The sequence below is a fragment of the Arachis duranensis genome, chromosome 7, assembly GCF_000817695.3.
Source record: "Arachis duranensis cultivar V14167 chromosome 7, aradu.V14167.gnm2.J7QH, whole genome shotgun sequence".
NCBI classification, from domain to species: Eukaryota; Viridiplantae; Streptophyta; class Magnoliopsida; order Fabales; family Fabaceae; genus Arachis; species Arachis duranensis.
The window spans coordinates 15,866,360-15,887,937 of record NC_029778.3 but is presented as its reverse complement, the minus strand read 5'-3'; the positions used below and the strand labels follow the sequence as shown (position 1 = coordinate 15,887,937).

The 21,578-nt window shown below is 34.7% G+C and overlaps 2 protein-coding genes across 9 annotated transcripts; one reads left to right on the top strand and one right to left on the bottom strand.

Annotated features, from left to right (window-relative positions):
* The first annotated feature begins 2,387 nt into the window (after positions 1–2,387).
* On the top strand, positions 2,388–10,484 carry LOC107458043 (arginine--tRNA ligase, chloroplastic/mitochondrial). 4 transcript variants are annotated; one of them, XM_052252183.1, is made up of 18 exons: positions 2,388–2,550; positions 3,182–3,255; positions 3,431–3,615; positions 3,763–3,838; positions 3,968–4,069; positions 4,271–4,486; positions 4,927–5,007; positions 5,628–5,711; positions 5,807–5,911; positions 6,546–6,724; positions 6,968–7,052; positions 7,323–7,509; positions 7,685–7,754; positions 8,859–8,928; positions 9,174–9,263; positions 9,561–9,629; positions 9,737–9,838; positions 10,205–10,484. In XM_052252183.1, exons 1-18 carry the CDS (start codon positions 2,454–2,456, stop codon positions 10,313–10,315), a joined length of 1,983 nt encoding a protein of 660 aa, XP_052108143.1. In that variant the 5' UTR covers positions 2,388–2,453; the 3' UTR covers positions 10,316–10,484. The 4 variants fall into 4 exon arrangements, with proteins under 4 accessions (XP_052108143.1, XP_015931724.1, XP_015931725.1 ...); XM_016076238.3 differs by having other exon boundaries at positions 2,389–2,550; positions 3,467–3,615; XM_016076239.3 differs by having other exon boundaries at positions 2,409–2,550; positions 3,178–3,255; positions 3,467–3,615.
* Positions 10,485–11,819: 1,335 nt separating this feature from the next.
* Positions 11,820–14,436, bottom strand: LOC107458055 (protein LEAD-SENSITIVE 1). 5 transcript variants are annotated; one of them, XM_021127541.2, is made up of 2 exons: positions 14,057–14,436; positions 11,820–12,716 (listed from the first exon to the last, which is right to left on the bottom strand). In XM_021127541.2, the coding sequence occupies exons 1-2, from the start codon at positions 14,122–14,124 to the stop codon at positions 11,987–11,989; spliced, it is 798 nt and encodes a 265-aa protein (XP_020983200.1). In that variant the 5' UTR covers positions 14,125–14,436; the 3' UTR covers positions 11,820–11,986. The 5 variants fall into 5 exon arrangements, with proteins under 5 accessions (XP_020983200.1, XP_020983202.1, XP_015931741.1 ...); XM_021127543.2 differs by having other exon boundaries at positions 11,820–12,703; XM_016076255.3 differs by having other exon boundaries at positions 11,820–12,703; positions 14,031–14,435.
* Positions 14,437–21,578: the final 7,142 nt, after the last annotated feature.

The following is a 21,578-nucleotide window of genomic DNA, read 5'->3' as shown; positions in this document are numbered from 1 at the left end:
AGAAATGATTGGCCAAAATGGGAAGCAGCCATGAAGGCTGAATTAGACTCACTTGCAAAACGTGAAGTCTTTGGACCTGTAGTCCGTACACCTGAAGATGTAAAACCTGTTGGATATAAGTGGGTATTTGTGAGAAAACGAAATGAGAAAAATGAAGTTGTGCGCTATAAAGCCCGACTTGTGGCACAAGGTTTTTCACAAAGGCCCGGTATAGATTATGATGAAACGTATTCCCCTGTAGTGGATGCGATAACTTTGCGTTATTTGGTCAGTTTATCTGCATATCATAAACTGCATATGCATTTAATGGATGTGGTAACAGCCTATTTATACGGCTCATTAGATCGGGATATCTATATGAAAGTCCCTGAAGGACTAAAGATATCTAAACCATACAATGAATATTCGTAAGGATTATACTCAGTCAAATTGCAAAGATCTTTATATGGTCTAAAGCAATCTAGACGAATGTGGTATAATCGTCTTACTGAGTATCTGGCCAAAAACGGATTCAAGAATGATGATATCTGCCCCTGTGTTTTCATAAAGAAAACTGCATCTGGATTTATTATTATTACTGTGTACGTTGATGATTTAAATATCATTGGGACTCCTGAAGAGATTCTAACAATTATAAAAACTCTAAAAGAAGAGTTTGAGATGAAAGATCTTGGAAAGACTAAATTTTGTCTCGGCCTGCAGATCGAGCATATAAAAAGTGGGATCTTTATTTATCAAACAACATACACAGAAAAGATCTTGAAGAGATTTTATATGGATAAGTCACATCCCTTGAGTACCCCAATGATCGTAAGATCTTTGGATGTGGAGAAGGATCAATTCCGTTCTAAGGAAGAAAATGAAGATATCCTTGGTCCTGAAGTACCATATCTTAGTGCCATTGGAGCGCTAATGTATCTTGCTAATAATACACGACCCGATATATCATTTGCTGTGAACTTACTAGCAAGGTATAGTTCCTCTCCAACCAGAAGACATTGGAGCGGAATCAAGCAAATCTTTCGATATCTTCATGGGACGATTGATATGGGATTGTTTTATCCCTATGGATCCAAGTCACAACTAGTTGGCTATGTAGATGTTGGCTACTTGTCTGATCCACACAAAGGGAGATCTCAAACAAGATACCTGTTTACATATGGTGGAACAGCTATATCCTGGAGATCCACGAAACAGACGATGGCTGCAACATCCTCTAATCATGCCGAAATACTAGCGATGCATGAAGCAAGTCGCGAGTGTTTTTGGCTCTGGAGTTTGATTCAATATATTCTGTCATCATGTGGACTGATTGATCATAAGATAGCTCCAACTGTCCTGTTTGAGGATAATATAGCATGTATTGCTCAACTTAAAGGCGGATATATCAAAGGTGATAGAACAAAGCATATTTCTCCCAAATTCTTCTTCACTCATGATCTTCAAAATCAAGGGATAATTGATATCCAACAGATCCGCTCAAGTGACAATCTGGCAGATTTATTCACAAAGTCACTCCCAAAATCCTCCTTTGAAAGATTGGTACATGAGATTGGGATGTGCCGATTTTGAGACATTAAATGATGTCGGCAAGAGGGGGAGACTGTACTCTTTTTTCCTTGGTCAGGTTTTTTTTCCCATTGGGTTTTTCTTGACAAGGTTTTTAATGAGGCAGTCCCCATCACAAAGGATATTGTACTCTTTTTTCTTCACTAATGTTTTTCCCACAGGATTTTCCTTTAGTAAGGTTTTAATGAGGCAATAATCCTAAATGGTCATCCAAGGGGGAGTGTTAAGATAAGTATGTGGATGACCACGTTGGTTTATCTTCTCCATATTGAAGGAACCTCTCTCCAAGACAATTAAAATAAATGAAGGTTGAAATCAAAACCTTCTCATGTGTATAAATAGTAGAAGCAACGTTTGAAATAAAGTAAGCAAGTAACAAGAAATCAATTCTCTCTTTATGTTGCAATCAAATACTCCTCTCTTTATATTTCTACTACAATTCTTTCTCTTCTTTTATTTTATAAGTATTTTAAATACTCTTTTCTATTACTCTTTACATATAATATTAATATCAATATTAATCATCTTTATTATATTGAGATAGTAATTGTAGTATTAGAGTCTTCTATTTATACTTATTTACTTTATTTTATAATTACATTTTCCTTATTTATTTAGTTGTTTCACAACACATCCAACCAAATTTTTATTCTATTATCAATTTATCATTCTCTTCAAAAAGTGGATCTAGGGTATATCTTTACTAATTAGACTATCAATACTCTAGTTTGATCTCCATTGTTCGATTATACGGTGTTTGGTACACCCTTCATTAGTGTTTGTACTATGTAGTTTGTACATTGTAAACGTTGTGTTATTAACATCCAAAAAGAAAAATGGAAAAAGAAAAAAGAAAAATGGCTAGAAGCTGAAGAAGAAGTAAGATGTTAGGGTGCTTAACCTTTGTTGCGCCGTTTTCTCCATCTCCTCTTCTTTCCCTCCATCGCTTCTCTCCTCTCTCTGTTCCTTCTTCTCCCTCTGGTCAGCTCCCCTTCTCTTTCTCTCTCTCTCTCTCTCTTCAATTCTTCATTTCAATGTCTTTTCTTGTATTGCTTTCTTCATTTCCATTGTTATGCTTCTTCCCATATAGATATAGTTTACTTCAGTTCACGAAACACTGAATGTGAATCTGATTAGGTTTCCACATTTTTTCCTCCTAAGTCTCTACCTTATCCGCACTTTCATAATCGTGTATTATTAGCACTAATTTTTGTCTTTTTCTTTGTTCCTCAGTCATGTGATGTGCAAAAAATGTATCTTTAAGCTTTTTGAGGGGCCAAAGAGTTTGCATACTTGAATTACCTTTTTTATTTTTCTGTGACAATTTTTTTAATGCAGCATTTTTATATTTTGGATGTCAAGGATATTATTATGTTATGTTATTTTAGGTAATGTTATGATGAATATAGTACAGCTTGAATTCTGCCACTATATTATAGGTTGGTTTAGGAAGTGCTTCATTTTGCTGTTAGGGTCTTTAATGTGACAAGTTATATTTTCTGCATGAATGGTATAAGATTGCTTCTTTTTAGTATAAAAAATATTATAGTTAGGTCCTGTGTCAATAACACGAGACAATTTTGTTTGAATGTTGTTGCTGTTGTGTAGACAGGTTTATTGAAGTTTGCATCGCGTAGATTTTCTATAACAGCAACTAAAGCAGAATCGTTGTCAACTATGGCAGTTGTAAGTTAATTGAATTCTCATTTCATCAAATAAAAAAACCTACTTGTTTTAAGCAAGTGGTTTGTTTTCCTTTGTTAATTTGTAACACATTTCTTGAGAGGCAAAATTCATGCACGATAAGAAAATGGGTTAGTGTAGTCTCACAGAATATCCTAAGATGCTCTTTGTAATAGAGAGTGATGAAAGACTATGCTCCTATGATTGGATCCAGGATGCGGAAAATGTTGGCAGCGTTAAAAGGCAGTTGGCGCATCTGTTTGAGGTATCTCTGAGGACAACTGTGCCAAGCGAGCCAGATATAGCGCCATTAGTTGAACCTTGCGCTGCAAAATCTGGGGTTAAATTTGGTGATTACCAGTGGTAAGTTAAACAATTTTTCTCGTTGGCCAACATATACCATGAGGCTGTAATTGGCATTGTAAATATCAGCAGAAGACTTGTAAATTAATGTCTTCAGGACATTTTTTCTTTCTAAGAAAGCTAACCAATTAGTTTTTTCCTTTGTAGTAACAATGCAATGGGTATATGGTCTAAGATAAAAGGAAAACAAGCAGAATTTAAGGGTCCCCCATCTGTTGGGCAGGTATGATAAGGGAAATTTCCTATACTTCTTCATGCTCTGCCAATGTGTATTTCTTTTAAAATTCTTATACGAATTATTTATTTTGGATTAAGATCTTGATTTGCTCGAGTGAAATGATAATCTTTGTAGGCAATCATGAAGAATCTACCCCCATCTGATATTATAGAGTCGTGTTCTGTAGCTGGGCCTGGATTTGTGAATGTTGTCTTGTCAAGGAATTGGATAGCACAGGTGACTGCATTTTCAACCTTCTAGTTTAAAAGAAGTATTCATCTTGTGCCCGAGTCTCCTTACACCCCCCTGTTTTCCGCGGGTTCTGGGAGAGGTTTTTCGGTCTGGAAGTTTCTATACTAGAAAGATAATATTTCACTTTGTTTGGGTATCTTATTCCAGAATTATATAGTAATTAACAGGAAACAACTTATCCTGCAGAGCTTACAGCGGATGTTAATTGATGGTATTGAAACATGGGCGCCAAGGCTTCCACTAAAGAGGGCTGTGGTTGATTTTTCCTCACCCAATATTGCAAAGGAAATGCATGTTGGTCACCTGAGATCTACCATTATTGGGGACACATTGGCCCGTATGCTTGAATTTTCACATGTGGATGTTCTCCGACGAAATCATGTTGGTGATTGGGGAACACAGGTAGATTTAATTTGCAAAGTTGTTGTTTTCTTGTGTCATCAAATTGAAACTAGTGCATGTTTATCTGTGATTAAATCTTTGCTATATGCTATCAAGCCTTTTTCCCCTCTCATATTATAATGGCTCTGGGAAATCATTTAACTTGACTAGCTTTTGTTCATTAGCAATTACTTGGTGGCTTGGTAACCAATTAGTAATTATATTTAGAACCATGACTGTTTTAAGTTGCTTTCCTAGATATACCCTTCATGATCAATAAACTTTAAGAGTTAGCTTAGGAGAAATAAGGTATTTTGTGTGATCTCTGTTATTCTTCTTTGTTGTGTAATTTTACAGTAACCTAAGATACTGCTTCTTCTGTGTGTTGGCAGAGGGGGGGAGGGAGAGAAGGAAAGATTTGCTAGAATAATATTACATTAGTCTAAGCATTTGTTTTGCAGTTTGGAATGCTGATTGAATTCCTCTTTGAAAAATTTCCAAACCCAGAGGATGTCAACGAAGCAGCCATTGGAGATCTTCAGGTTGGTAAATATATTAAACTGAACTTTATACCATTTGTTTTCATGTAGGCTTTTTGTTTTTTGTTGGTATTTCTTCATTCAGATTTTATTTGATTTTATTTTATTTTCCTGCATATCATTCTAATTTGTTAATTTTTGTGTGGAAGTAAAAAGAACCTATGCATTCCCAGGTTATGTAAGAGTTAGTTTGCCACAATTGCTATTGAACTTCCATGGACAAAGGCCTTAAATAAAAGTGATTAGTTATCTTTGCATGGGGTGTGGCAAATAGGTATATGATGTTTGAGGACTCAATTTTATAATTCTATTGTCACCTTTTTTCATGGATAATTTAAAATAGAAAGGTGGTCAAGGGTGAGGCAATTGCTTGGGTTATGTTCAATCATGAACATTTCTCTTTATCAATTACTGCAGATTATCCCTTCAACATGGAAATGATAATGTTTATTGGTCTTGAGGGATAATATTCTCATTGAGTGTTGCTTGTTTTATCTTTGTTATTCTGTCTCACATATATAGTTGATGATTTTATTTATTAAATTTACTTATTTTGTTTCACGAGAAAAATGGATTATTATCACTGATTCTAAAATTAATCTTATCTGGTGAATTTCGTTCAGACATTCTATAAAGCATCCAAAGTGAGATTTGACAGTGATCCCGAATTTAAGCAAAGGGCTCAACAGGCTGTTGTCCGGCTTCAGGTAAATTGTATCTTGATTTTTCCTGTGTTCTATGTTCATGAGATGTTGTGGAACCTGCTTTTGAATTTTATGCATGTAAATTTTTTTTATTTCAGGGTGGAGAAACCAGGTATCGCGACGCATGGAAACAAATTTGTGAAATAAGTAGAACCGAATTCCACAGGGTCTATGAACGCCTTGGAGTTCACTTGGAGGAAAAGGTAAAGATTCTAGGTTCCTCTTTTAGTTACTTTGTTAACCAATGATATCTAATCTTTTCTGCCTCCAAATTGAATACTTATGGGGCATCCTGGCTTATTATTTATTGGGTATGATAGAAATTTTTGTAGGTGGTATGCTTTTTATTCAATTCATGATGTCAGTTAAAGTTCTGTCCGGATCTGCTATTTCTTTATCCATTAACTTCTATCTTTGCACTTGTTCTATTATGACCGACAGTTTGAGTTTTATTTAAACTTTTTCCAAATTGGCATTGGGTACCTGCTCAGCTTTTCTCTTGCCCATAAGATGCTTGGTAACTTTGGTTTTCTGTTGCAATTATATTCTCAACTAAAATTGAAATAAGGTTTTTGTATGAAATAGAATTCCTCTTTGGTTGATTGGTTTACAAGCTTTAGCATTTCCAGTGAAAATTCTTAATATTGTAGCTGACAGAGCAATGTTTATGACCTGAATTAGTCTTCAGTTAACTGTCATAATGCCATTAGTTGCTGCATAAATTATTGCAATGAACCAGTAATATATGGAGTTTATTTTAGGTAAATTAAAGGTTTTTTACCTGCATCAGTAAATGTAACTTTTTTATGTTGTACTGAATGATGTATTTGGTCACAGGGAGAGAGCTTCTATAATCCGCATATCCCTGGGGTTTTGGAGGAACTGAATAAAAAAGGAATGATTGAAGATAGTGAGGGTGCTCGGGTGATATTTCTTAAGGATGTAAATATACCGCTTATTGTTGTGAAGAGTGACGGTGGCTACAACTATGCTTCAACTGATCTTACAGCACTTTGGTCTGTTTACTGGCTTTAGTTGTTTGGACATATTTTTTGAGAATTTGATAGTTGCTACTCTTGAATGGTCAAATTTTATTAGCAAATACTATTTCAACTTTATTTATTTATTTATATCTTGGATGTTTCATATAAATTTTGGAAACCTACTTCTATCTGCATTTTTATCCCTGAGCAGAATTGGAAATATATTGACTGGGGGAACCTATTCCATTTTGGTTCTCTGTTACTTGAACCATGTAGGTATCGGATAAATGAAGAGAAGGCTGAATGGATTATATACGTCACAGATGTTGGGCAGCAGCAACACTTCGATATGGTTTTCAAGGTATGTTACAATTAATGATGTTCATGGTATTTTGTAGTTCCTTGATCTTATTGTTAATACCAGAATCCTTTCTACTTGTTTTTGCTGGCAGCAAGTCATTGTTCTTTATTTAAAGAGTATTTGTCTGGACGATTTCATCCTAACCATTTCCAACCTCAGTGTCTCTTTGACTTTGTTTTATTATTTTTGAAATCAATTTTTAAAATGGAAGAATAATTTTTCATGGCAATGAGTGAAAATGTAAGACATCTGCTTCAATTTCCATTTCAGGCTGCTAAGCGTGCAGGTTGGCTGCCAGCTGATGATAATTCATACCCAAAAGCTACTCATGTAGGTTTCGGCCTTGTTCTTGGGGAAGATGGAAAACGATTTCGGACTCGCAACACTGAAGTGGTTAGATTGGTTGATTTGCTTGACGAAGCCAAGAATCGCAGTAAAACTGCCCTTCTTGAACGTGGTAAAGTACCCATTACCTTGTGCAATTTTGACTTCTTCCTTATCCACATGCAAGCATCTGTTGCATGTATTTCTGCTTAAGATCTGTGAATGCATTCCTTTATTTTATTCCCAGTGGGTCAGATTTCATACACCAGCTTTAACCCTCCAAACCCTATGGTTTTGGAATCTTTCAGATACGGCTAAAGAGTGGCCTGAGGAGGAGGTTGAGAAAACATCAGAGGCAGTGGGCTATGGTGCTGTTAAGTAAGCTTATCTCACACTAATTATACCCCTTCTATTTCAAATCAACATTATGTATACAATGGTGTAGTTTATACCATATTTTTGTTTTCATTTGGAGAAAGATGTATTTGCTAGCGAAGTCCCATGACAGAATTTTTGAAATTGTTATATGTGGGATGCTTAAAATCTTTTGCTAATTCTCTGAGGTTTCTGCTTATTAATGCTAACGGCTAGGTAGGGGTGTTCATGGTTCAGTATTTCCATAAACTGAACTGAAACTGTACTAAACCATTTTAAATGGTTTATAAACTGAACTGAAACTGTACTAAACCATTTTAAATGGTTTAGAAACTGAACCAAACTGCTTTGTCACATAAAAAACTGGTTTTAAACTAGTTTATAATACAATGCATCAGTTTAAATTAGGTCATAAAAATAAAACCAGTTTTAATTGAAAAAATCAGTTTAATCTGATTTATAGGCTAAAACTAGTTTTAATAATACAAAAAGAATTTTTACATCTCTCTCTCCCTCTCTCCCTCTCTCCCTCTCCTCTCCCTTCTCTCTCTACCCTTTTCTCCCCCTCCTCTCTCTCTTCCTCTTTCTCTCCCACTCTTCTCTCTTGCTCTCTCTCTCCTCTCTCCCCCTCCTCTCTTGCTCTCTCCCCCTCCTCTCTCCTTTCTCTTTTCCTCCGAGGGAGAGAAAGGAAGAGGAGAGAGAGAAAAGAGGGAGAAAGAGATAGAGAGATGGGAGAGAGAGGAGGGGGATAAAGGGAAAGAAGAGAGGAAGAGGGGAGAGAGAGGAGGGGGAGAAAGAGGGGAAGGAGGGAGAGGAGTGGGGAGAGAGGGGAGAGAGAGAGAGAGAGGAGGGGGAGAGAGGAGAGAGAGAGCAACAATAGTAAATAAATTTGCTAGGTAAATAAATTGCAACAATAGTAAATCTTATCAGGTTGATGCCTTTATGTAATTTGCTTTTCCAAACTAGCTGTTATATTTTTATTCTGCAGTTATGGTTTTGCTTTGACTTGACAAATTTTTCAGTTATATTTAGCTTATGCAACCGGAATGCTGAATGAGATGTTGCCTTGTAACACCATATTGTTGTGTCTTTAATTTGTGTTCACAGGTATGCTGACTTAAAGAACAACAGACTAACAAACTACACGTTCAACTTTGATCAGATGCTTAATGATAAGGTACTTTAAGTAATTTTTCTTTCTTTTTTTTTTTTTCCTAGTGACCATTGTTTATGGGGGCAAGAGTTTGAGCTATAAATGAGGACAGTGGTGGGGTTATGGCTAGAAATGAGTCTGAAAAATTAAGAAAAAGTTGTCCTAGCACCTATATATTCTTGAAACTCTTGTTGGCAACTGTTCAACTTCTCTTTCTTCCCTTCAAAAGCTAATCGATCTAAACTTACCTTATTGAACTTGTGAAACAGGGCAATACCGCTGTTTATTTGCTGTATGCACATGCTAGGATCTGTTCTATCATCCGGAAATCTGGAAAAGACATAGAGGAAGTAAAGAAAGTAAGTTTTTTTTTTCCGGGACTTTATATTTACCAGTTTATTAAATATGTAGTTTGTTGTGTTAATATAAAATCACTAATAATTGTTCTAGTTATTATGTGTTGAGTTTATGCATGTGTCTAGGGTTTGCTTTCTGCCATGATGTAAATTGTACAATTCAATTAAGCACTGCTCTGTTATAATGTGACACTGATATGATTCAATTTTTTTAGGCGTTTATATATAGACAGTTAGCTAAAGATTGAATTCTCCATAATTCTTACTATTTGTTTTGTGTTTATCAATTCCTTGGGACAGAATGCTAAAATTGCATTGGATCATGAAGATGAGCGCGCTCTGGGGCTTCATTTGCTACAATTTTCTGAGGTACGACACATGAATATGGTACTAGTAATATTTATAATCATAACCTTTTTACTGGAGCTCTACAATCTTATTCTCATGTGCATGTTTGAACTGTTTTAATTTTTCAGGTTGTTGAGGAAGCATGCACCAATTTATTGCCCAATGTGTTGTGTGAATACCTCTATAATTTGTCAGAAATATTCACCAAAAAGTTTTATTCTAATTGTCAGGTATATTTCTAAATCAATCAGCTGAAGGTATATTTAAGTTTTTATGCAATTCATGACGAAGTATGCATAGAAAGTATTTGCCGTTGTACCCCTTAATTATAGCATCATGTTGGAAAAGATCCTCTAAAGTAAGGAGATTGTTAAAGTGATGAAGTGAGAGGTTAATCACTATTGAATTTGTAACTTCTATCATGTGTGCATTTTACTATCTTAATTTAAGAGTGATTAGATATATACTTTTTTACTTTATCAATTTCTTCACTTTAGAGGATCTTGATCTAGATGAGGTGAGTTGACATGGTGTTCCACGCTTAAATATATACACAACATTTTCCTCGATTTAAGTAAACCGATTGTCGTCTGCAGGTTGTTGGTTCGCCTGAGGAAGGTAGTAGACTTTTGCTATGTGAAGCAACAGCAATTGTGATGAGAAAGTGCTTCTATCTCCTTGGAATTGTACCTGTTTACAAGATATGAACCATAAAAGGGATGGTCAATTACAATTTTTTGCAACTACCATTTTTGTTTTACTCAAAGATTAGGGAGTTAAAATTCAAAATTATGACAAATTGTATCTTGCCCTCACCCTTTTTGTTTATGCATTAGAGATGAAAATAGTAAAACAGTTAGTTAATGCTTGATAGTATATCATACTTGCAATTTGTTTGGTTTACCAGGAAAACAAGAAATTACGCCTATGCGGATAAAAACTAACATAACGCTATTTCAAAACACTGCTTTTCATATTAACCATCCTTTGACTTATTTAAAGTATATTTAAAATAATGAAATTAGCTTAAGTTGCTTAATATAAGAATTTTTTTTATTCAAAAGACAAAAAAAAAAGTTGGCTTCAAAAGATTTAAAAAGTGACAAATAAAAAAGAATTTCATTCTATTTGTATAAACATTTCAAAAATAATTCATTGTTATTAAAATACTAATAGATGATGAATATCTTCTCAAACTCTAATTTTTTCTGCATTTTAATAAAAAAAAAACTGGTTTCATATAAATATAGAAATATCAAGATGTTGTGGAGTGAGAAAGAAGACCACAATATAATAAATTAATATTTCTTTATTTTTGTTTTTAATTTCATTATCATTTAACTATTTTTTTAAAAATTTATTTACAACAATAATATCATAAAAGTTCGCCACATACATTTTGCTTTATATGTTATCGCTTTTATTAGTAATTTTTTATTTATAATGGTGGATAACATTAAATTACTTTTAAAACTTTATGAATTCAAACAGGAGATTTTATATTTCCTTCAACATAATAAAAGGAAGTTTATCTTGACCTATACTTTTTTTTATTAATTAAAAAAAGCTAAACAGTGACTAGGTCATCACCATGAATATGACCAAGCCATCACCAATTATGTTCTTTCAGTCCATTTGACAAAAGCTCGAGGATAGAAATATTGGAAGATACAAATATATTTATACGATGGGATTCATAATATAGATATAGTGATAAGTAAAATATTTGTGTTCTGAGATAAAATTTGTACAATTTTCTATCTATTCAAATACTGAAAATTAAAAGACACAAAGATATGCTTTTGTATCATATCTTTGTACTTTTATCCAAAACACCCACTAACCATAACGTTAATATGTGATGTTAACTTGCTCGGTTACCAAGCATGTTCTAATAACTTTGTTACATCAACCGCAGACATCAAAGTTCTGGATAGAATAAAATCCTTGTAAAGAAGCCTAGTTGTAGATTTTGGCCTTGCTAGATATATTTTTTTTTTTTAATATGGGAACTAGAATTGTTGTTAATCACATGTTGGCTGTCATAATCGACAGGATATGGCTTCTGGCTTGGCATGCTCTCCATAACTTTCTAGATCACTTTTTTGTATTTATATATCTTATGTAACTTTATGTAGAACAGGTGAATCTACCACAAGATTGTAAAACTCCATTTAGTAAAAAGTAAACGTAACATCTTATACTACTACATGGACAATAATGTTTGATATATATGACATTCAAAATGACAGAATGGTCTGTGAAGAACATCTTTACATTAAATCGGCAAGCAGACAATAATGGAACTCCAATTGTTTAAGGAATTGACAACATATATTAAGCACAACATTCTATAAGGAAATTCTATTGACCCAATGCTAATCGTTCTTGGCTGTGTCCTTGGGCATCTCAGCTGTCTTCTCTGGTTCATTTATGTTGCCAGTCATCTCCGGCTCACTTACGCTATGATAAGCCACAAGTGTTTCCACTGGAATTTTAGATACGTCACGACGTACTCCTATATCAGAAACCAATCGGCTAACACAGTACATGCCATAACCAACTGCGGCCAAACCACTCATACTCGTGGTCATAAAACGAAGTGGTGTAGAAACTACAGCACTAGCAGCAGCCAAGTAAGATGCTGCCTGTCCACTCCGACCTACACTGAGATTTGTGAACACAAGCAGACCGGTTTTGCAGTAAATTGCAAAGTCTTCGCAGTTATTCTTGAAAATGTTATAACCACCAAATCCCTTTTCAAGAAGAAATGAAGCACGGCGAAGGACATCTTCAGGTGGATCAGAAGCAGCAAGGGTACAGGTACCTCCTCGAGGTTTGGCAAGAAAAAAAGCAGCTGAGACACCATATTCAAAGAGGTATAGCTCACCACCATAAAGAAAACAATCCAAACACGACGAAATGACACCCTCATTCTTCGATAAATCACCACACTTTGGGCAAGGATTGTCAAGATCATGAGCAGGAGAAGAACTAACGAGGAGACGGTCCAGAACAGTTCCTGTCCCAATTTCTTGCCCTGCTCCCCGGGTGAAGTGGGTCACCATTCCATCACCAACATATATTCCTGGTATCTTGCACAAAAAACTACTGACAATTTCAGTATAATAGAGAAGTTAAAAAGAAACCATAGGTGCTAAGTCCATTAGTTTTTACCACATGCAGAAGTGCTAAATCTCCTAATACCATTTAGTTATATATTTCCATTGGTGTTGTAGAACAACAGCACAATAAGATTGCAAAAACTGAAAGATTCATCAAATATTTGGTATATACCTTAAAACATCCAGAAGATGTGACATTGATTACTAAGAACAGAGTTTTGGATGTAGTCATGTAGAACATTGAATTACATCATAATATAACAGTGAAAGGGCACCGGCACAATCAAGTCAAACATCAAAGTTAGCAGAATTTTCATTAATTTCTCCCTACAGTTAAAGCGGTTATTTCCTTCTAGCTTCATAGGAGGACAGGAGCCATGTAGGCATCCATGGCTTGCAATTCCACATAAAACAAATCTATGAATAATCCACAGACTCATTAATATTAATCTCTGATTCATGAAAACAATAGGCAAACAGGAACTCAGGAAATGCAAGAGGGTTGTAGATATTGATATCAAGTGGGAGTGAACGAATCCCTCTTGTTGAGCAGCTGATATACTACCAGGAAAGAGTAAGACTACATAGACGAGAGAGGAAACGATTCTCATTTGATAGACTTGTCCATAGACTAGCATGTCTGATATTAGAAACAAACTCAATTCTCTCACCTAAATTTGATGATTCATCATCGCATCCGCCAACCTCGAAATATCTTTTTTACTGATAACCTAAATATAATGTGGTATTCGTATAATGCTAACTGCAAAGTATTTGCGCGTGGCAATGTCATTCATGAGTTTTGAAAGTAGTATGATTTAAACTTTGAATCTCAACACTGTAGGACATGGGTAATATACATGCTCCCCAAACCAATTCAATGCTAAACATTGTCAATTACTCAAAAGAAACAGGACAGTGGCCTACATTTTCGGTACCACACAAAGAGGTCACTTTGAAACTTAGGGAAACCTTTACAGATTCAAAACCTACAGTAACTATTATCATCCATTTATGCCTCTCATTATTTGATTTATTTCTAATCTCACTTCTCTCCAAGCTTCATGCTGGATCTCAATGAAGCACATACTCATGTGCCAGAATTTCACAGCCCAAATGAAATTGAGATTTTCTGATACAATAATAGAATGATTATCAAAAATAAAATGCATTATCGAAACAAGAAAGGGAATAATATAAAACAACAACAAAGTACCAAACACCAAAAGGGAACAGAAATGGAAGTAGAATTCGGGTTATGTAAAGACAAATTAATGAAGAAACTAAAAAAAGAGACCGTGATGTGCGTAGATGTAAGCTTGCCTCCATGAGTAAATGTGATCACCGGGTTTCAGTTGTTCTCTATCGATCTTATTCGAAAACACTCCCATTTCAAAACCTAAATTCCTCTTCTGTTCTGTATGATTCGTGTTTGTATGCAAATCAATCACAATTCACAACTGCAACAACAACACGATCAAATTACAATCTGAAACCCTCTTTCTCTGTTTCTCTCTTCTGCGTAAGTTTGGAACCCCGATAAACGCAATGAAAATGGTTTTCCTTTGTGTTGTTTTGCTTTTACTCAACGCTTTTCGAGCATTCGGGAGAAGAAGAGGAGCAGAGAAAGGGAGAAGGAAGAATCTTACTTCATTATTCCGATTAATATTCCCATTCTCCCTACGCGAAAATGATTCTCTTTTAGTAATTGTCTCTCTTATCTATTAATTTTTTACATAAATTAATATTTTAATAGTTTTAAAATCTTTGAAACTAACACTATGTAATTTATTTAGTATTTTGTAACTGTCCCCAATTGAATATTGTAATATGTATAGATAAATAAAATTAAATAAAATATATGACTAAATTATGTAAAATTTAGTCGGAATATAAATACAAAATTCTGTATACAGATATCGCACAAAAACAATACTAGTCATTAGTCAATTAAGTCAATTTAGTTCCAATTAACTTTGGTTTTTACTTTGTCATGGGGACAGTTGGATACAATCATACAATGAACTTCTTTCACTGACGTCAACGTCACAATAGTTTTCCACATTGATTTGCTTTTACTTAGCATCCAAGTTTTCTGAAATAATAATAATAATAATAATAATAATAAAATAATTGCACAATTAAAGTTATGGCCAAAACGAGTAAGCCTAGGGATGCCAACGGGGCAGGGGATGCTTTTCTGCTTTCCATCTCTAGCTTCAGATTTATTCTCCATTTTCATTTTTGTTTTTTACCGAAAAAAAATATTTTTCTTCATCTCTATTTTTTACAGGGCTCATTTTTCGCGAGGACCCCATTTTTTATTTATCTGATAGTTCTAATTAATTATTACTTTCCATATAAATAGAGCTATAAGTATCCATCTTATACAAAAATAGCAAAATTTTATACAAAAAATCTAAACGATAAGATGATAATTTCTTTCAAAATACGCAGTGGGGGACCCAACGGCGAGCCAGAGGACAGAGCAGTGCACGAGGTGGGAGACGCGGCAACAGAGAGAAAAACGGATACGACGACATAGTTACGGAAAGGGACGCCACAAATAGAAAGCACGATGCAGTGAGGGTGATGGCACCGTGAGGTGTGACGATGCGGTGAGAAAGGAGAGTGGCGAAGGAATGACTGCAAAGAGGTTGGATGGAGTATGGATAGCGTAGAGATCTCTGAATTGAAGAAGGGTTATGCAAATGAAGATTAGGAGTTTTGGGTTTCTATATATGTAAAATGACTAAAACACATATATGAGAAATAAACGATTAAGGACAATTCAGTAAATTTATGAATTTCGGGGACTAGCAGGGATGGGATGGGGGTCCCCGCTCGGGTCCTCGCGCCTGCCTCGGGGAAATTTTGTCCCCCGTCTTCATTCCTGCGAAAAAAATTTTCACAGTCGGATCTCTATTCAGGACAATCTCCACAGGAATCCCCTCGTCTCAGAGAGTTTTGCCATCCCTAAGTAAGCCTAATCTATAAAAAGAGATTTGTGAAATAAGGGTTTAACTGCATCAACGTGCACGTTTATAAACTCGTCCACCTTCATAAACTCGTCCATTATTTAAAATGAGAGATAACAATAAATTTTTAAACATTAGAAGATAACTACTTTGTAGAAATAATAGGTATTCAATAAGGTTTGGAGAACTATGAGAAATTTTAAAAAGATAATAGTTTTATTTCTCATATCATATAAACTATTTTTAATTAAAAATAATATTAGCCGTTCTTTTTTTAGTTATTTCAAGTATTATAAATTGCATTATATATTTTATATCAGATGAAAAATGTAATATACTAGCATTCACATAATATTAAAGAGTTAATATAATCAATCTTTCATATCGATTTTGTCTTTACAAAATATATAGCAAATACATTATTGTGGGTAGTGATTAATTTTATATTATTTTGTATCTATTAGAAGTCCAAATTCCGCTAGAGACTCAACAATTAGTATCAAGAGCTAGTATTATATTATTCATTATTTGAGTCGTAAAATTCAGGTTTGAATACAAGGGCTTCTACTAGTGAAAATGTTAAAGTAGGCAAATATGAAATCGAGAAGTTTAATGGGAAAAACGATTTTTTCTATTGGAGGATGCAGATGAAAAATTTGCTTATATCACAGAAATTGTACATGGCACTGACAGAAAAAGAGAAAAAGCTAGAGGATATGAAGGAAGAGGATTGGAAAAAATTAGATCTTGAAATGCGGGTTGCGATAATCTTATGCCTTGAGAGGGATGTTACTTTCTTGGTGAATGAAGAAGTAACTGCAGCAGGTGCAGCAGGCGTCTGGTTAAGGTTAGAGGATAACTTCATGACAAAGACTCTAACTAACAGGATCTACTTAAAATCCAAATTATATACATGCAAGATGGAGGAAGGCAAATCAATCCGAGAATATATCAATAAATTTGATAGGATTATATCAAACTTAAAGGATATAGATGTAAAAATTGATGATGAGGATCAGACACTCATATTATTACTTTCATTATCGAAGTCTTATGAAAATTTGGCGCAGACTTTAATACTGGTGGGTGACACTCTGACCATGGATGAGATGAGGGCATCACTTTTAGCGGATGATCTATGTAAAGTTGCTACGAGTGTAATGTCGTCTTCAAATGGAAGAGAGTATAATGATCAAGCACAAGGATTGTTTGCAACTAGATGGAGGAGTAATGAAAGAGGAAAAGGTAAGCGTAAAAAGTCTAGGCTAAAATCTAGACCTCACGCTGAGAGAACATGCTTTAAATGTGGTGAATCTTGACATTTTAAAGCAAATTGTCCAAATAAGAAGATAAATTTCAAGAAATAGAACAATGACAACTCAAAAGAAAAACAAGAAGCAAGTTACATCTCAAATGATGATGAAGATTGTTACAGTGTAATAGATGATTTTTATGAGATATCCGGTAAGCGGATGCTTGATTCTAGAGCTTCACACCATATGTGTCCAAATAGAAAGTGGTTTACTACCTATAAAAGCACTAATGGCGACACAGTTTTGATGGGCAACAATTATGCTTGCAAAACTGTAGGGGTAGGTATTATAAGAATCAATATGCATGATGGAGTTGTAAGAAGTTTGAAGAATGTGAAACATATTCCTGACTTGCAAAAAGATCTGATCTCTATAGGTTTGTTAGAGAAAAATAGTTGCAAAATTGTTGCTGAAAATAGAATTTTAAAAGTTGTTTGTGGTTCTTTGGTAATGATAAAGGGGGTTCGTCATGGTAATATTTATCCTCTTTTGGGGACAACTATTACAGGTGAGGTAGCAGTTAGAATCGGTAGAAGTAAAGACCAAACAGACTGCACGAGAATTTGGCACATGCAGCTTGGGCATATGTCGAAAAAAGGTTTATTATTGCTTAGCGGAAAAGATTTGCTGAAAAATATGAAAAAAACATAAATTGAGTTTTGTGAACACTGTGTATATAGAAAGGCACACAGGGTGAAATTTTCTACAAGCAAACACAAAAGCAGAGGGTTGTTAGACTACGTGCATACTGATGTTTGAGGTCCAACTAAAGTTGCTTCCAAGGATGGTTCCAGGTACTTTGTTACGTTTGTTGATGATTATTTAAGGTATGCTTGGTTTACTTCCTCAAGCATAAGAATGAGGTATTTGACACTTTTAAACGGTAGAGAGCAATGGTTGAAAACAGAACAGGTAGTAAGCTAAAAACTCTACGATCTGATAATGACACAGAGTATACGGATGGAGCTTTCAATGAGTTCTGTGATTAGAAAGGCATTGTGAAACACTGGACAATTAGAGACATACCACAACAGAATGGAGTCGCGAAAAGACTGAATCGTACACTACTTGAGAAGGCAAGGTGTATGTGCTCTAATTTTGGGTTAGACAGAGAATAGTGGGCTGAGTCAGTTGCTACAGCATGCTACATAGTGAATCGATCTTCACATTCTTCTTTAGATGGAGACACACCTTATATGGTGTAGTCAAGAGAACATGCAGATTACGAGAAACTCAGAGTCTTTGGATGCACGACTTATTATCATGTCAAAGACAATAAACTTGATGAAAGAGCTTAGAAGGAAATTTTTTAGGGGTATCCAAGAGGTGTTCAAGGCTATCATCTTTGGAGCGTAAGTGATTTCAAGTTTGTAATCAGCAGGGGTGTGACCTTTAATGAAAGATCCATGGTAGCTTTGTCTAAGGTTATGACGCCAGATGATGGTGATGTTAGAAAAATTATAAACACTCAAGTGGTGGAGATAGAGTCTAAAAATCAACCAATAGACTCTAGTCATGTTCAGGTAGAGCATCTTAATGCTACTCATGAAGATGAGGAGGACGACAAACTTGATCATGAGGAGATTCAGCAAGAAAATACACATGTATTACAACAGCAACAGCAGGACTCTTTGGCATCCACTAGGCCAAAGATGAATTAAAAACTTGTACAGAAGCTTGGGTTAGACAAGCCTCTGAGACATTTTGGGCAGTTAATTTGGTAGAGTATGCACTCTCGGTGGAGGATGATGAACCAGTCACCTTCAAACAAGCTATCATGGACAAGAATAGTGAGAGCTGGTTGGTTGCTGACGTTAGGATTTTTGCTAGTAAAGAATTTTATAAAAATAGCTGCGTTGTAGATATAGATTCTAAACCAACAGAAATCCCTTTGTGCAAACGTTTTGGTTGTCACAAGTAACAAACCCCTAAATAAATTGATAACCGAAGTATTTAAACATCGGATCGTCTTCTCAAGGAATTGCAGGGAGATATGTTCTTATTATTGGTTATGAGCTTTGTAAATCGGGGGGTTTTGAGAGTAAGGAAGGAGTATGTTGAATGATAGGAAAAGAATAAAATAGCAATAATAAAATAAACTCTTGGCAAGGTATAAGAACTGGAAGTCCTATCCTAGTTATCCTTATCAATTGTGATGAGAATTGGATTTTTCTCCCACTTTGTTAACCTCTAACTATGAAGGTAAGTCAAGTGAATGAATTAATTCGAATCCTCAAGTCCCAGTCTTTCCTTGGGAAAAGTTAGAGTTATTGGATCTCGAATTAATTCTTGAAGAATTCCAATTTTCAGTCAACAATGAGTTTGATAACTCAAGAATTACCAATTAATCAACCCAAGCCAAAAGGGAATAAATTCTACTTGAATGAAAATAAATTGGATAAAGCCAAAGCATCCATAACATATAAGTCTGAAATACCTCAATTTATATTAAATAAAAATGTCAATTCTAACATGGACAATATCATCAGCCAATTGGGCAACATCAATCAAACACAAATAAAAATAGCAGAGTAAATAAAAGTAGAAGAGAAACATAAAGTAAAAGAAATATTGAACCTGATGAAGAGTTGAAATAAATCCTAATTTCTAAAAATCCTACCTAAATCCTAAGAGAGAGGAGAGAACATCTCTCTCTAAAAACTACAAGAGAATCTCTCTCTCTAAAAACTACATCTAAAACTAAAATCATGAATTATGAGAGCATAATATGAAGTCCCCTTTATTCCTCCACTTTGCAGCCTTTAATTAGTGTTTTCTGGGCTTGAAACTGGGCCGGAAATAGCCTAGGATTCGCTGTTTGCGAAATCTGCCACGCTGATTTTCGCAGATACGATGCGTCCGCATGGATGACGCGTTCGCGTCACCTATCTATACGGCCACTATGATAAATTATATATCAAATCGAAGCCCCGGACGTTAGCTTTCCAACGCAAGTAAAACCGCATCATTTGAACCTATGTAGCTCAAGTTATGGTCGTTTTAGTGCGAGAGGGTCAGGTTGACAGCTTTGCAGTTTCTCCAACTTCTTGTATTCCTTCCACTTTTGCATGCTTCCTTTCCATCCTCCAAGCCATTCCTGCCCTATAATATCTGAAAACACTTAACACACATATCAATGCATCTAATGGTAATAAGAGAGGATTAATAATAAGCAAATATAAGATCAAAGAAGCATGTTTTCAATCATAGCACAAAATCAGGAAGGAAAATGTAAAACATGCGAATTGTATGAATAAATGAGTAAAGAGTTGATAAAAACCACTCAATTGAGCATAAGATAAACTATAAAATAGTGGTTTATCAACCTCCCCACACTTAAACAATAGCATGTCCTCATGCTAAGCTCAAGAGAAACTATAAAGAGATGAAGAGAAATGATAGAATGTATGAGATGCAATCTATGAATGCAACTAAATGCAAAAATGTTTCTACCTACTTGGTGAAAAAGTAAATAAATCTTTCAAGAATAAATATGAATTGGATTTCACTAATTCAAATCACAAAATACAATACAAATAACTTGCAAGAAGAAGATAGCTCATAAAAGCAGAGAACATAGAATTAAGCGCTGAACCCTTACTTGGTAGTGTATATCACTCTAACTCTCAAGTGTCTAGGGTCAATTCTCTCAATTCTCTACTAATCTTGCTTTCTCTAGCTTGCTCTTTATCTAACAATCAACAAAAATTTAATGCACCAATACACAAATCAAGAGGTCTTTTAAGGGTTGTAATGGGGTTAGGGTCAAGGTAGGATTGTATTTGACCAAGTGGACTAAAATTTGAATCCTTAATTAACATAAACTTCCCACCTAACTTAAGACAATCCATTTAATTAAAATACAAAATCTAACTTTTCATTAACTGTGCTTTCCACATGTTCATGCATCCTAACATTGAGTTTAGTACATATGCATTAATATCAACACTTACTTTGGGGCATTTTGTCCCCTTTTATTAATTGCTCTTTTCTTTTTCTTTTTTTTTCTCAATGCATATGATTAAAGTATTGAATGCAATAATATGTGCTTAACTATTATTTTGCACATTTTCACTAAAATATACAACACCCAATTATTCAAACCAAATAATTTCAAATCCAACTTCCCCACACTTAAATCATGAGCACTTTTACTAGTTTAAACTAACCAAGGATTCAAATTAAGGACATTATTGTTTTCCGCTTAGAGTTAGTAATGAGCTAAAGTAAAGAACAAATCGATATATTAGGCTCAAATTGGTTTGCAAAGGATAATGAAAGTGTAAGGCCATATGGGTATGTAAGCTTAGTGAAACAAAGGCTTCAATCATATCAGTGCATGCATACATCAAACAATGGAAATATAGAATTAAGCCCAGACAAAAATCACAATTTTAGAGAGAGAAACGCACATCAAAAATAAATATTGGTTGATAGAATGCAACCAATCAAATAGGCTCAAAATCTCACTGGTTTGTGTGTTTGAGCTCTAAACCATGTTCTAGTATAATATTTCTTCAAACAAGTGTAACATTAAATTTTATTCAAATTAGT

Bases quoted from the DNA above. Each gene is read 5' to 3' on its own strand.
- LOC107458043 (XM_052252183.1), top strand. From the start codon at position 2,454: ATGTTAGGGTGCTTAACCTTTGTTGCGCCGTTTTCTCCATCTCCTCTT. The intron at 2,551-3,181 runs GTCAGCTCCCCT...TTGTGTAGACAG, and splicing joins TGTTCCTTCTTCTCCCTCTG to GTTTATTGAAGTTTGCATCG. The intron at 5,912-6,545 runs GTAAAGATTCTA...ATTTGGTCACAG, and splicing joins GAGTTCACTTGGAGGAAAAG to GGAGAGAGCTTCTATAATCC.
- LOC107458055 (XM_016076253.2), bottom strand. From the start codon at position 14,124: ATGGGAGTGTTTTCGAATAAGATCGATAGAGAACAACTGAAACCCGGT. The intron at 12,697-14,030 runs GTCTCTTTTTTT...GCAAGATACCAG, and splicing joins TTACATCTACGCACATCACG to GAATATATGTTGGTGATGGA.